This window comes from Malaclemys terrapin, chromosome 14, assembly GCF_027887155.1.
Source record: "Malaclemys terrapin pileata isolate rMalTer1 chromosome 14, rMalTer1.hap1, whole genome shotgun sequence".
Taxonomy (NCBI): Eukaryota; Metazoa; Chordata; order Testudines; family Emydidae; genus Malaclemys; species Malaclemys terrapin.
In genome coordinates this window covers 25632899-25646978 of record NC_071518.1, presented here as the reverse complement: position 1 = coordinate 25646978, position 14080 = coordinate 25632899, and the positions used below count along the sequence as shown (strand labels likewise).

Here is a 14080-nt window from a genome sequence, read left to right as displayed (position 1 = left end):
CCTCATACAAGTACTATAGTGCAATCTCTGTCATGAAAGTACAATTTACAAATGTAGATTTTTTTGTTACATAACTGCACTCAAAAACAAAACAATGTAAAATTTTGGAGCTTACAAATCCACTCAGTCCTACGTCTTGTTCAGCCAATCGCTAAGAAAAACAAGTTAGTTTACATTTACAGGAGATAATGCTGCCCTCTTCTTATTTACAATGCCATCCGAAAGTCAGAACATTTTCATGGCACTTTTGTAGCTGGCATTGCAAGGTATTTACATGCCAGATATGTTAAACATTCATATACCCCTTCATACTTTTGCCACCATTCCAGAGGACATGCACCCATGCTGATGACACGCGTTAAAAAAATAATGTGTTAATTAAATTTGTGACTGAACTCCTTGGGGAGAATTGTATGTCCCCTGCTCTGTTTTACCTGCATTCTGCCATAGATTTCATGTTATAGCAGTCTCAAATGATGACCCAGCACATGAAGAACACTTGCACTGCAGATTTGACAAAACACAAAGGAGGTACCAATGTGAGATTTCTAAAGATAATTACAGCACTTGATCCAAGGTTTAAGAATCTAAAGTGCCTTCCAAAATCTGAGAGGGACGAGGTGTGGAGCATGTTCTCAGAAGTCTTAAAAGAGCAACACTCCAATGCAGAAACTACAGAATCCGACCCACCATCCATGTCCCATGGAATGCTGGTTGAAGCATGAAGGGACATATGAATCTTTAGTGTATCTGGCACGTAAATATCTTGCGAAACTGGCTACAACAGTGCCATGCGAACTCCTGTTCTCACTTTCAGGTGACATTGTAAACAAGAAACAGGAAGCATTATCTCCTGCAAATGTAAACAAACTTGTTTGTCTGAGTGATTGGCTGAACAAGAAGTAGGACTGAGTGGACTTGCAGGCTCTAAAATATTACATTGTTTTATTTTTGAATGCAGGTTTTTTTACATAAAAATTCTACATTTGTAAGTTCAACTTTAATGATAAAGAGATTGCACTACAGTACTTGTATTAGGTGAATTGAAAAATACTATTTTACTAATACATCCAAAAATATTTAAATAAATGGTATTCTATTATTGTTTAACTGTGCGATTAATCGCGCAATTGATTTTTTTGATCATCTGATTGATTGCGATTGATTTTTTAAATTGCTTGACAGCCCTATCTAGTACATTGGTTTTGTTAGCTATTTTGAAAAAGGCTGGCGCTGACTCTTAGGTTCTGAAACTATGTTGGCTGAGTTTCTCTTAAGCTGCTTTTGGATGAAGTATTCAGTTATGTATTTGAACGTAACTACTGCCTGTCCTTTAGGTATGTGACATTAAGAAATGTGTGTTGGGATCAGAGTTTTCTTTTGATCTTTAGGGCCAAAAAAGAGAAACTGAGCAAATTAATAACCACCCTCAAAAGATGAAAGACTGATGTGGGGGTCTCAACATGAGAATAAGAAATTCATGTTATGGCTAAGATTTGCAAATATAGGAACCTAAAGTTAGGCACCCAAATAAATGGGCTGATTTTTAAAAGTGACAAGCACTCACTAACTCTCACCAATACAGCTGGCCAGAATGGATTTTCAATTCCATACAGAATTACAAGGTTTTGGAAAAATTTTCATCCCAGATTGGGATGAAAATCCAAAAACTTGAAATTTTTCACAGATCTGGAAATCTGCAATATTTAGTTTCAGATGCCCCAAAACATGCCTGAAACAAAATAAGTTCCCTGGGCTCCCAGGCTCCACAGTTGCTCACTTGGCAGTCGGCCAAGGAAGCCCTGGCAGGATGCTGAGGAATCAGGGTTAATTGAGGAGCCTAGATTCCCCAGCAGCCCACCAGTTGGGATCCTGAGGACCCTGGGAATTGGGCAGGGAGATAGGAAATCAGGTAAGTTTCCATTGGAAATCTGCCTGGTTTCCATCAAAGTTTCCATTGGAAATCTGCCTGGTTTCCATCAAAATTTCGTTGGAATCATGTTACTGTGGAATATTCTGTTTTTGACAAATTAGCATTTTCCACAGGAAAAGGGTTCTGTTGGAAAATTTCTGACCAGATCTACTCATTTATTCTAACCCTGCCCTACACAGGAGAGAAACTCCTCAAAGTTCAAGAACAATTCACACAATGGTAACTATGGCCACTCGCAGTTATTTTATCACTCACTTAGCCCTCCACTTCTCAGCTATTCCTGAAAAGGACCAGGGAGGTAAAAAGGGCACCATAGAGGAGTGGTTACAAGAGCTTTTGGGTGAATGGCCAAAAGAACTGCGGGTCCTTCTTAAGTCATGTTCTGGATACCTGTTATTTATACAGTGAAGAATTACACTCATAACACATTAGCAAAATGACCATCCTTGCTGATTGTACAGTATTTTGAGTCAGGTTATAATGATGATTAGAAGACCTCTATACATTTTTTTTTTAATTGTACAATCTATTTGTTTCAGATGTACTTGTATGATGGGACAGTAGGTATTGATGGAACATTAGCTTATGTGTCACAACAAGCATGGATATTTCATGGAAATGTTAGGCAGAATATATTATTTGGAGAAGAATACAATGAAGAAAGGTAATTATTGAAATATTGAAACCTTACCAATACTTATTTACTCTAAGTATAAGCTTCCATATTTGACAGATGAGCTTACATACGTGTACACACACACACACACACACACACACACACAAACACACACGTCTTCTATTGTATGTTCCCTTTTGTGACTAGGGCCCAAAGAGTCTGAACATGTGGTTTCCCTCACTCTATTTGATCCCATGACTAACGGGGAGGAGAGGGTATTATTTGACTTTCACCATTGCCTTTATTCTGGTTCATTTCCGCTAGAACACCTATAATTAATCATGGCCCCATGCATAAGTACACCACAGGGTATCACACTTCTGAGTTCCAATGCTCCTATCCACACCCAATGAAACTTTGTACTCTGCTGCAACCATCAATGCCAAATATTATCTTCCAAGACATTAACTCCACAACCAGTCATCAGTGACTGCTGAGACGAGATGTATTCAACATTCTCAGTCACAAGATATATAGTTTTCAGAGTAGCAGCCGTAGTCCACGAAAGCTTATGCTCTAATAAATTTGTTAGTCTCTAAGGTGCTACAACTACTCCTGTTCTTTTTGAAGATATATAGTATCACCTCTTTGATGCTCCCAGCCTCAGTTAGCTTTAGAACTAAAACTTCCAGGTCTCTCTCATATATGGACTTCAGATATTGCCAATTGAAGGATCAGGCTAATCAGTTATTTTAATTAATTTGTATAACTCAAAAGGCAAATGGACTATTTAAAAAGTTACGTTAAATTAATGTTAGGCTATAAATGGCCATTACTTTCTTTGTGCTGACCTAGACTGCTGGATATTTTAATTTTTCAGGACTGGTATTCACACATTATAATGATGATTAAATCATCACTTTACTCCTGTTGTCATGTACCATGTGTTCAAATTTCAGCTTCAATAGCTTGTGACTAAAACTCAGAAGAAAATACGTGTGTTAAATTTGCCATAAGCTAAATAATAGAAATATCCCCAGAAATCAAAAGCAGCAGTTCATAAGTTCTCATATTATTAACTGATGCAGTGCAGTCAGTGTATATTGCATTTAGTTTTGTGAGACTATTTAAAAGGGTTTTTTTTTAATTAGTTATAAACAACTAGGAAATGTATGGAATTCACTTTCTCTATTGGTGTTGAGTCTCTGCTCTCTACGCAACATTAAGACTAAGAGGAAACCACAAGGGCAGACTGGGGGGTCCATATAACCATATTTACTACCTATAATCAAACATGCAAGGCCTAGTACATATATATGCTGCTGATGTGTTAGGTGTCTCCTGCAGTAGAAGACAGGCAGGTCCACTAGGCCCCCCCCAAACTATTTAAGGGGATACCAACCAATTGGTCTGTCAGTATTATTCTGTTTATCTTCAGGACATGGTGTAAAGCTCATCTAGTTACTTAGGCCCAGATTTTAAAAGATATTTTGGCACTGCTGCACTCTAACTTGCAAGGCCCTAAATGATTTAGATGACTAAGTTCTATTCACAGAGTCAATTGGACTTAGGCTCCTAAGTGCCTAATGGTATTTAGGTGCCTAAAGATGCAGATAGATGCCAAGTAGGATTTTCAAAAGCACCTAACTGCCTAACTTCCATTGAAATCATGCCTGGCCTAGACACTTTTGAAAATGGAACTTAGACCCCATAATGGTGAGCAGAGCAATACCTAAATACCTTTAAAAATCTGGGCCTCAGGACTCATTTGTGTCTTAAAGGCACAGCTCTTCCCGGCATGAGTGGGAGGTGCACCATTCCAGGGGAAGCACTAGGAAACATTCTGCCTTAGTGAAGTAAAATGCCTTCTAGCACTTCTGATGTGCAAGGGGAATACACCCTTCTGTGAGTGCAGCATATTCCCCAGTACCCACTGGGTCCTACACTATGAGCTCGTGATATGGGCAAGGCCAAGCTTTCACCTCTTTTTTCAGGGCCGACCGACAACATTTTGGCACCTGAGGAGGGGAGCTCAAATGACGCCCCCATGCCCCCTCGCTTGGGCCAAAACTTTGAAAAGTCTCAATTCTGCCTTCTTCCTGTTCTACTCCTCTCATGGTACTGCTCTGCTACCTACCCCAACAGAGGAGAACTAACAATTTAAAATGCCTTGTTCAAAAATTTTAAGTAACACAACTTTCAAATGCCTGAACAACAAATGGAACTTTTCTTGTCTGCATAGTAAACACTGGCATTTTTATCTGTTTGAATAATTGAAGTGGTGCTTTCCGTGCCTTCTTGGTTGCAAAGATTTGAACTGCTTCTGAAGGTCCACAGTCTGGGCCAGCTCATGCTCTACTGAGATGGTTGCAAGGCCGACCAGCCTCTCCTGTGTCATTGTGGCGCGTAGATGTGTTTTTATTAACTTCAGCTTGGAGAAGCTGCGTTCTCCACTGGCAACTGTTACAGGAAGTGTTAGAAGTATGCGCAGAGCAACAAAAGCATTTGGAAAGAGGGTGGTCATCTTATTTGTGCACATACATTCCAGAACAGCCTTTGGAGTCAATCCTGCTGAAATGTATCTTGAAAGGCCTTTTAGTTCATCACCTAAATCACTCGCATCAATATCGCGCATGTCATCATGTGTCAACACTGCCTCTAGTGCCCTGCATTGCTGGTGTAGGTCTTCTTCAGGTATAGTGAGGAGTTTTGGAATATCATAGAACATCCCAAATATACTTCTGTGTTCCTTGAGCTGCATGAAACATTCTTCAACTGACTGTATTGCACAATCTAGCACCTGGTTAAAGAATTCAACTTTGAATTGTTGTTTGGGGTCTTTTATGGGATTATCCTGTGCCTCGTAATCAAAATGTCTTCTTCTTCGGTGACTCTTGTATTCTTGAATGGGTGGGAAAAAGGCTTCAGTGTGAAGTTCCTCTGCCAACTTCTGTGCACTCTTCAGAATGTTTTGAATCCCTCATCTGACCGGTAAGACTGTAGGTATGACTTTGCTTTGTCCCGTTGTTCCATTGCTCCAGATATATCAAGGTCAACACCTTGGACTCTCTTGCTTACAACATTTATTTCAAACAGTATGTCATGCCCCAACACTAAGCCACAAAGAAATTTGAAGTTATGTATGTTTCTGGTGATTCCATTTCCCTCTGCCACTGTTCTTCCATGAACAGTTCCTGTCATAGATGTTGCCATAGTTGCCATTCTGGAGGATAATGCTATCTTCCCAATTTGGTGTTTGATAGGCTTTATTGCCTCCACTCAACTTTCCCATCCTGTGGCACTCAGTGGTTTCAGTGTCAGAGAGGATGTTCCCAGATGTTGCTTCAAAATTTGCCATCGATGAGTTGATGCAGAGAAAAATACATAAATGCATTGAATTACATTAAAAAATTCAGCAGCCTCACTAGAAGCTGACACTGCATCACTCACCACCAAGTTCAATGAATGAGAACTGCATGGGACAAAAAAAGTTCAAGGGTTTAACTCTCGGCTCCATGTCTCCACTCCTCTTTTTTTTTCCTCTCATGTTGGCACCATTATCGTAGCCCTGACCTCTCATGTCAGCTATTGCAATTCCCATATCTTCCAGCTTTTTAAGAAGCCTTGTAGTATCATCAATGTCAATAAATTCTAGAAAATTCTCTCTGACAGTCACCATTGCAGGGACATTTTCACTAGGTTCTGTTGTTGTTACAAAACGCACCATTAAAGTCATTTGTTCCATATGGCTGATGTCAGGGTTGCAATCCAGAATAACAGAGTAATATCTTGCTGACTTCAGATCTGCCACAATCTTCTGTTTGACTTTTGTTGCCAGTAACTGTATGATCTCATTTTGAATTGTTTTTCCAAGGTAGTGGCATGTGTACATTTCTTGCGTGGTGACTCTTCTGAGGCCTGGTCCACACTAACCTCCCACTTTGAACTAAGGTACGCAAATTCAGCTACGTTATTAACATAGCTGAATTCGAAATACCTTAGTTCGAACTTACTGCGGGTCCAGACGCGGCAGGCAGGCTCCCCCGTTGATGCCGCATACTCCTCTCGCCGAGCTGGAGTACCGGCGTCGACAGCGAGCACTTCCGGGATCAATCCCAGAAGATCGATTGCTTACCGCCGGACCCGGAGGTAAGTGTAGACCTACCCTTAGATGCTCCTGGAGTACAGCATCAAACTTGGCCATCAGCTCCACAATTTTAAGGAAAAGTTTGGCCAATGTACATAGCAGAGGGGCATTGCTGGCACATGATGGCATATATAACATTGGTGGACGTGCAGGTGAATGAACCGGTGATGTTGTAGCTGATCTGGTTAGGTCCTGTGATGGTGTTGCTGGTGTAGATATGTGGGCAGAGTTGGCATCGAGGTTTGTTGCATGGATTGGTTCCTGAGTTAGAGTTGTTATGGTGCGGTGTGTGGTTGCTGGTGAGAATATGCTTAAGGTTGGCAGGTTGTCTGTGGGCGAGGACTGGCCTGCTTCCCAAGGTCTGTGAAAGCGAGGGATCATTGTCCAGGATGGGTTGTAGATCACTGATGATGCGTTGGAGAGGTTTAAGCTGAGGACTGTAGGTGATGGCCAGTGGAGTTCTACTGGTTTCTTTCTTGGGCTTGTCTTGTAGCAGGAGTCTTCTGGGTACACGTCTGGCTCTGTTGATTTGTTTCCTTATTTCCTTGTCTGGGTATCGTAGTTTTGAGAATGCTTGGTGAAGACTTGTAGGTGTTGGTCTCTGTCTGAGGGGTTGGAGCAGATACGGTTGTACCTCAGTGCTCAGCTGTAGACGATGGATCGTGTGGTGTGTCCGGGATGGAAGCTGGAGGCATGAAGGTAGGCGTAGCGGTCGGTGGGTTTTCGGTATAGCGTGCTGTTAACGTGACCATCACTTATTTGTACTGTGGGGTCTAGAAAGTGGACCTCCCGTGTAGATTGGTCCAGGCTGAGGTTGATGGTGGGGTGGAAGCTGTTGAAATCGTTGTGGAATTCTTCCAGAGTCTCCTTCCCCTGGGTCCAAATGATGAAGATGTCGTCAATGTAGCATAGGTAGAGGAGGGGCGTGAGTGGATGAGAGCTGAGGAAGCGTTGTTCCAAGTCAGCCAAAAAAATGTTGGCATATTGTGGGGCCATGCAGGTGCCCATGGCGGTGCCACTGGTCTGGAGGTATATATTATCACCAAATTTGAAATAATTGTGCGTGAGGATAAAGTCACAGAGCTCAGCAACAAGTTGTGCTGTGTCATCATCAGGGATACTGCTCCTGACAGCTTGTATGCCATCTGTGTGTGGGATGTTTGTGTAGAGAGCCTCCACATCCGGGGTGGAAGCTGGAGGCATAAAGGTAGGCATAGCGGTCGGTGGGTTTTTGGTATATGGTGGTGTTAATGTGACCATCGCTTATTTGTACTGTGGGGTCTAGGAAGTGGAACTTTTAAGGAAGTTTCCGTTGTTTGGCACATACAGCTGATGTGAAGTGCCATGCAGCGCTAGGGTTTTGGGTAGCAAGCAATGAGCCTTTTCAGAACATTTTGCCAGTAAAGAGAGACGATGCAATCTTCTCTTGATGCTGATCATCTATGGTGGCCTTGAACTTTAGTCTCATCTCAAGCTTTTTCCACCTATGGAATACTCTCTGGTGATTTGCTGCCTTCTCATGGCATGCCAGATTTCTAGCCAGATTTTACAGTCCTTTGTTCCTGTAGAACCCAATGTGGCTGGAAGAGTTTGCAACAAAAACAGTATGCAGCATTCTGGGTTTTTGAGTACATAAGCCATGGCCTCTCCACTTTGTCACCATTGGGGATTTTACACCAGTAATGTGTTGGATGGAAACTTCTATTTTCATTGTCCTTGGGGAACATGAAGTTTTTCACTTGTTGTGGCCCATGCAGTAGAAGGAAGTCCCTCAGGCTACTGCTCAAGTGGGTCCACAGTCCTGGATCATCTAGACTTAAGGAACTAAACTCAGCAGCAGCTGTTTCTTGCGCCTCCACCACACTCTTCTTTGATCTACACTTTTCTTCAGGAATGTGCATGGTTACATACATTTGAGATGGAGATATGGATGGTGCAGTAGCTGCCAAGTCACCTGCACTCTGTCTAACTGGAAGATCAGGCATCTCCTCACCACTCACATCCTCACTGGGGCCGGAAGACTCACCGTGAACATTTGTGTCTATGGCCTGGTCCACACTAACCCCCCACTTCGAACTAAGATACGCAACTTCAGCTACATGAATAACGTAGCTGAAGTCGAACTATCTTAGTTCGAACTTACCGCGGGTCCAGACATGGCAGGCAGGCTCCCCCTTCGACTCCGCGTACTCCTCTCGCGGAGCAGGAGTACCGGTGTTGACGGCGAGCACTTCCGGGATCGATCCCAGATCGATTGCTTACCGCTGGACCCAGAGGTAAGTATAGACCTACCCTATGTATCTCAGGAGAGCTCCTTCCTGCTTAGATAGAAAAGCTTCCTTTGCTTTCTTTCTTTTTCTGAATGCTGCCCCAGAGGGCCATTTTTTTCTTTCACTCATGACTGCTGTTCTGTGCCAGCTATCGTGGCTCTCAACACTGAATTGAAGGGGACAAATAAGCAGGCTGGTAGCAGGGCCTGAGTGAGGGAAGATATCAGTGTCTTAAGGGCCTAACTGGCTCCTATTACTTCAGTTGACTGTCTGTTCTCCTCAAATGGGTTCAGGGAAGCAGCGGGAAACAGGAAGCTCCCTGAGAAGCTGGTGTTATTCAGTCCAGGCTCCTGGGGGTGCTAGAGAGGTACATAAGAGGCTTCTCCCCTCTCTCTCCCTGCAGCTCCTGCTGCTTTCTGTTATTCCCTCTCACCTTTTCTCCTGCCTACCTGTTATGTCTCTTGTGCCCTCCTTCTTCTAGCACAGCACTCCACCATCTCTGTGCATCTAGAGCTGAGAGAATACATATGCACCAGCAGCAGACACAATTTTCTACCCTCTGGGTCCTAGTGGCACCACTCCACAGTCTGGCACCTGAGGCGGCTGCCTCAGTTCGCCTCATGGTAAGGCCAGCCCTGTCTTTTTCTACTCCCTAGGGAGGAAGCAGTCCCTATGTTCTTCTGGCTTTGGACTGAGACTGCAGGGAAATGGGTTTTATTTTAGTTCATGTAGTGTGCCATGTATATGTTGTGCTTTGTACATAGACTTAGGACACATTGAATATGCCTACCAAGGTGCACACACCCCTCTCTTTTTACAGCCAAATCAGCTTTTAGCCCTTCCTTCCTGGTTCCATTTTTTTGTCCAAACAAGTCACAAAAGGAAAACAAAACTTCCAGCTGGGGCTTTCTACCCAACCACAATTAGCAGGGCTTCCCCCCAGGAATATCCCTTCTTCTGGGACTACTGTAGTAGACTGTCCCTTCCTGCAGATTCTCTCAGCTGTCCCACTGTTTTGCAGCTCTTTAATAGGGAACACCTATTTCCTTCACAGCTGCATTTGAATAGTGAATATGGCTGGCTGCCCCAGCCCTCTGGCCCTTAAAGGGGCAGGACAACCTGTTACACACCTGATGCACATGCCTCTCTCCTTTATATTCACATGGGCCACACATATCACACAACAGGTCACTTTAATATGTGAGAGGAGGCTTTTTAAATCCAAAATGGGAACAAATTAACTAAATTAGGAGACTTCAAACCAAAGAAATATGGAAAAATGTAGAAAATGTAGAAAATAAAGAGCCCTTGTAAATATCCATAAACTTTCCTCTGCATTCCTGCTACTTAACAATGCAGCATTGCATAAAACCAGCAAGTTCCCGTCCCTAAGTACTAACAAAAGCTACCTTTGTATTGATAATACTCTAGTTCCAACCTTGTTCAGCCATACTTTTATGGACAACAGATAGAGAATCCCTGTGCTTTTTTTTTTTTTTTTTAAAAAAGGACTTGTTCCAGTGTCTAACCTGCTAAATCTGGCTAGATGCTGGTGAGCAGCCATGCTTGTCAGATGTTCATTTTGCACAATACCTGCTATTGTCTTCAACCTGCCAATTCGTGAAGTTGAGCCATGTGGGAAATGGAATGAATTTGCCTGTCTATAAATTTCAGATAAATGTTTCCGTTAGACATCCCAGACATATGGTTTGTATTTAAAAATTCAAGAAGTTAATTTTCTTAAATAGTTTAGTAGCTATTTTATCAAAACATATAGACATAGAAATATCAGAAAAAGACATTTAATATCCATTTCTTATGGTATTCATATATTACAGCAATTTTTGAAGCAGCATATCAAATTCTATGGTTCTTCTTAAACTCCATTTACCAGTTCCTGAAAATGGCTCCAAAGAATACTGGGTTTAGATTATGAAGAGTTACATGTAGTTAAAAGGCAATAAGTATTCTAAGAATATACACAAATTAAACAAAAAAACCTTCTTTTACCATTAGTTTAGGTCAGTCATCAATAAACTAAATCATAAAATCATTAACAAGTACAGGGTTAAAGACTAAATAGGATTAAAAGATTATGAAAGTTTGGAAATGCCAGATCGATTGTTGCCCATGCAACCTTTAATTCGGCCCCTTGTACTATTTAAGTAAAGCACTTGCATATTAGCTTTCTTCAATATATATCTGGTTGCCATTCTTATCTTTGTGAAGTTCCATATTTCAACACTCAATACATGTTGACCAATATATTGAAAGGAATTAAATTAAACTGTAGTCAGAACATGTTTTTTGGTAATTAAACTTCAGTTTTACTACAACTTCTAAATGACTTTTTTAATTGTCTGACAGTGAAAACTGAGTAGGGATTCAGACCTATAATTTCCCATGTTTTTAAAAAAGCTGGAGGTATTCATAAAGTCTCAACCTCCAATTTGAAAGAAGCATGTAAACAATATGCATGAAAAGTAATTTTGTATCTGAGAAAAGTAACAATTACCCTTTGAAAATAAACAGTGTAACTTGCCACAGGACAAGTCCAAAAGAGCACAGTCAGCCTTCATTCCAGTTCCTCCTGGGCTCCTTCACTGTAATAATGTCATGGTTGTCTGAGGTAAATCAATTATCACAGGCAGCAGTTGCCATGACAACCAAGGCACTAGTGACTCTCCTCAAGTATGCAATTGAACTGGAGGGAGTGAGTGATGAATGTCTGATTAGCGCTGATGTCACAATGTTACTGCTCAGGCACCATCAGGGTGCAGCAAATGTGCGCTACATAGGGAAGAAAAACAGGGTTTCTGGTGTTTGTTTCCCCAAATTTCCTAAGAAACCAGCATACAAACACAAAATACAAATTGGAGATCGTCTCACAAACATATGAATTAGTAGCTGAAATTTGGTTCAAATTTCCCATGGCATGTTTACAATAAAGGGTTCTGAAAAAAGGAGAGACAGTGGGGTATAGGCCCTGTAAAACAACATTGGGATGCAACAACTGCAAGACCTTAATACAGTAGGTATTTTCTTCCAGGAGAACCAGAAGATTCTGAACATATAGTCACTACATAAATTTGGTAGGAACTAAACAATGTTTTATAAGGCATTTGGTGCAACTGATATGGACTACTGCTCATAGAAATAGGGCTGATAAATGAAATGTTAGTTGTTCTTTGCAAAATATGAAATGAAAGAAGAGCATAAGATTAATATTTGCAATATAATCTTACAGTAGTAAAAGAACAATTCCTTTTAATATCTGAGACCAGTTCTGGTAGGTAGACACCTAGCCCATCCTCTCCAGAAAGAAGAAGAAATTTTGCCTGTGTAGATTGTATATAAGATTGCACTTTATCCTTCTTGTTTTACAGTACAAAGTTTTAAACATTCAGAACCTGTCTTTCATTTACACTAAGGCCCCTTTACACTGCAGTGTAAAGGTGCCCCAAAGTGGCCATCAATGCAAATTTATGCCCTTTTAGATTTTAAACTTTCAGGGCAGGGACCATGTCCTTATTATGTTTGTACACAGCTGAGCACAATGGGGTAGAGCCTCTGGGTGCCACACAATTCAAATACATTATAATACTACTAATAAAGTAAGGCCTTTTTACACTGACAAAGTGGTGTAAAAACTCTTTAATGTAAATGAGAATCAGGTTCAGTATTTGGTTGGTCAAAAGGCTCAACCTATAGCAAGCAACTGTGATTCAGGGTTGAGAAATCCAAAATAATCTCAAATCTAATCTCAAATTCCTACATTTTTGGATTTGTATGTGAGGCTGGAATTGCAGAGTTGATGCTCTTGGTCTCAATTGGAGGTTGTAGAGTACAACACTATAAATCTGCTCATTTGATGATATTGTATAAGAATTTCAAAGGCAACTGTGTCACAGTATGATATAACAGTAACTTGTACACACAGAAAACAGGGGGAAAAGGGCTGGATCTGAATGAATGAATAATAGCCATGGTCACTGAATTATGGTTCAAATCAATGTATTTGCAACAAAGATGCTAGGGTAATTCAAAATGCATGAGATTTTGTGCTGAAGAAAATAATAGATTTTTAGAAATTAAACAATTCTGAACATTCATTCTTTAGGTACAATTATTCAATCCATGTGTGCAGTCTGAAGTCAGATATGGAAACTCTTCCTTATGGAGATTTGACTGAAGTAAGTCTCATTATGCAATCTAGTAAAATATTGGCACATATTATGGAGAGCTGTTAAACTCTCCATAGAAAAAAGTTGACAATAGAGTCCCATTATGTCCAATTTTCAACCCACTTTCACTCTGATTTACACACACCCCAAAAAAATTTCACATTCCACACCAAATCCCAGGCTAGATTTTTTTTCCTGGACATTTGTTTTAAAGTTTTAGAGAAAGGGGATTTCAAAATATTTTTAAAAAACTTATTTCTAGTTCTATGGTTGCACAAAAGAAATTTTACAAATATGAACTGAATGTAAATCATGCAGCACGGTCTTTCTAAGATTGCAGACAAGCTGAATACATCTTGGTAGTGTGATTATCCCACAACCCAAAGCTTACGGCCCCACTCTCCTAGGAGTAAAAAAATATTCTAATTGAGCCCCATCAAACTGCCAAGCTCCTATCCAGCTTCCTCCAACAGCTTCTACAAAGTAGTTCTGTGTTGTCAATTCAAAAATCTGCAACATACTGAAAACTGAAAATGTGGGGGCTGCATAAAGTATTTATTTATTAAACTTTTTCATTTTTTTTTTATAACAAACCAAACAAGTTCTAGGTGCCAACATATTAAACACGTACAAAAGTATTATACACCACAAAAGAGAAAATACCCCACAGTACTCATATTCCAACATATTAACTGCACTATTCCTAGCACACAAATTTTATGGCCCATATGAAAGCAGAAAAGAGACAAAGAGCAAAGGGGATAGGGAAGGATTATGGATTTATCTCCCGCCTCTTTTCATCCAGACCAGCATAAAATAAATGAATTTAATATAAAAATAAATACAGGGGCCACTGTATTCTTTGTATTATTCATATTTGCTTAACTAAAACCCTGTATTTTTAATGTTTAAATGAAGCTGCCATAGAAG

General features: G+C 40.7%; 1 protein-coding gene across 8 annotated transcripts in view; it reads left to right on the top strand.

Annotated features, from left to right (window-relative positions):
- Positions 1 to 14080, top strand: part of LOC128848991 (ATP-binding cassette sub-family C member 12-like) — a 108500-nt gene that overhangs the window by 45794 nt on the left and 48626 nt on the right. For all 8 annotated transcript variants that reach the window (XR_008447141.1, XR_008447142.1, XM_054049307.1 and 5 more), the window contains 2 exons: positions 2473 to 2597; positions 13087 to 13159. Coding sequence is in view for 6 of the 8 variants with exons in the window: in XM_054049307.1 (XP_053905282.1) it covers positions 2473 to 2597; positions 13087 to 13159 (198 nt within the window). In the remaining 2 variants the exon portion in view is untranslated. The remainder of the gene's footprint in view (positions 1 to 2472; positions 2598 to 13086; positions 13160 to 14080) is intronic.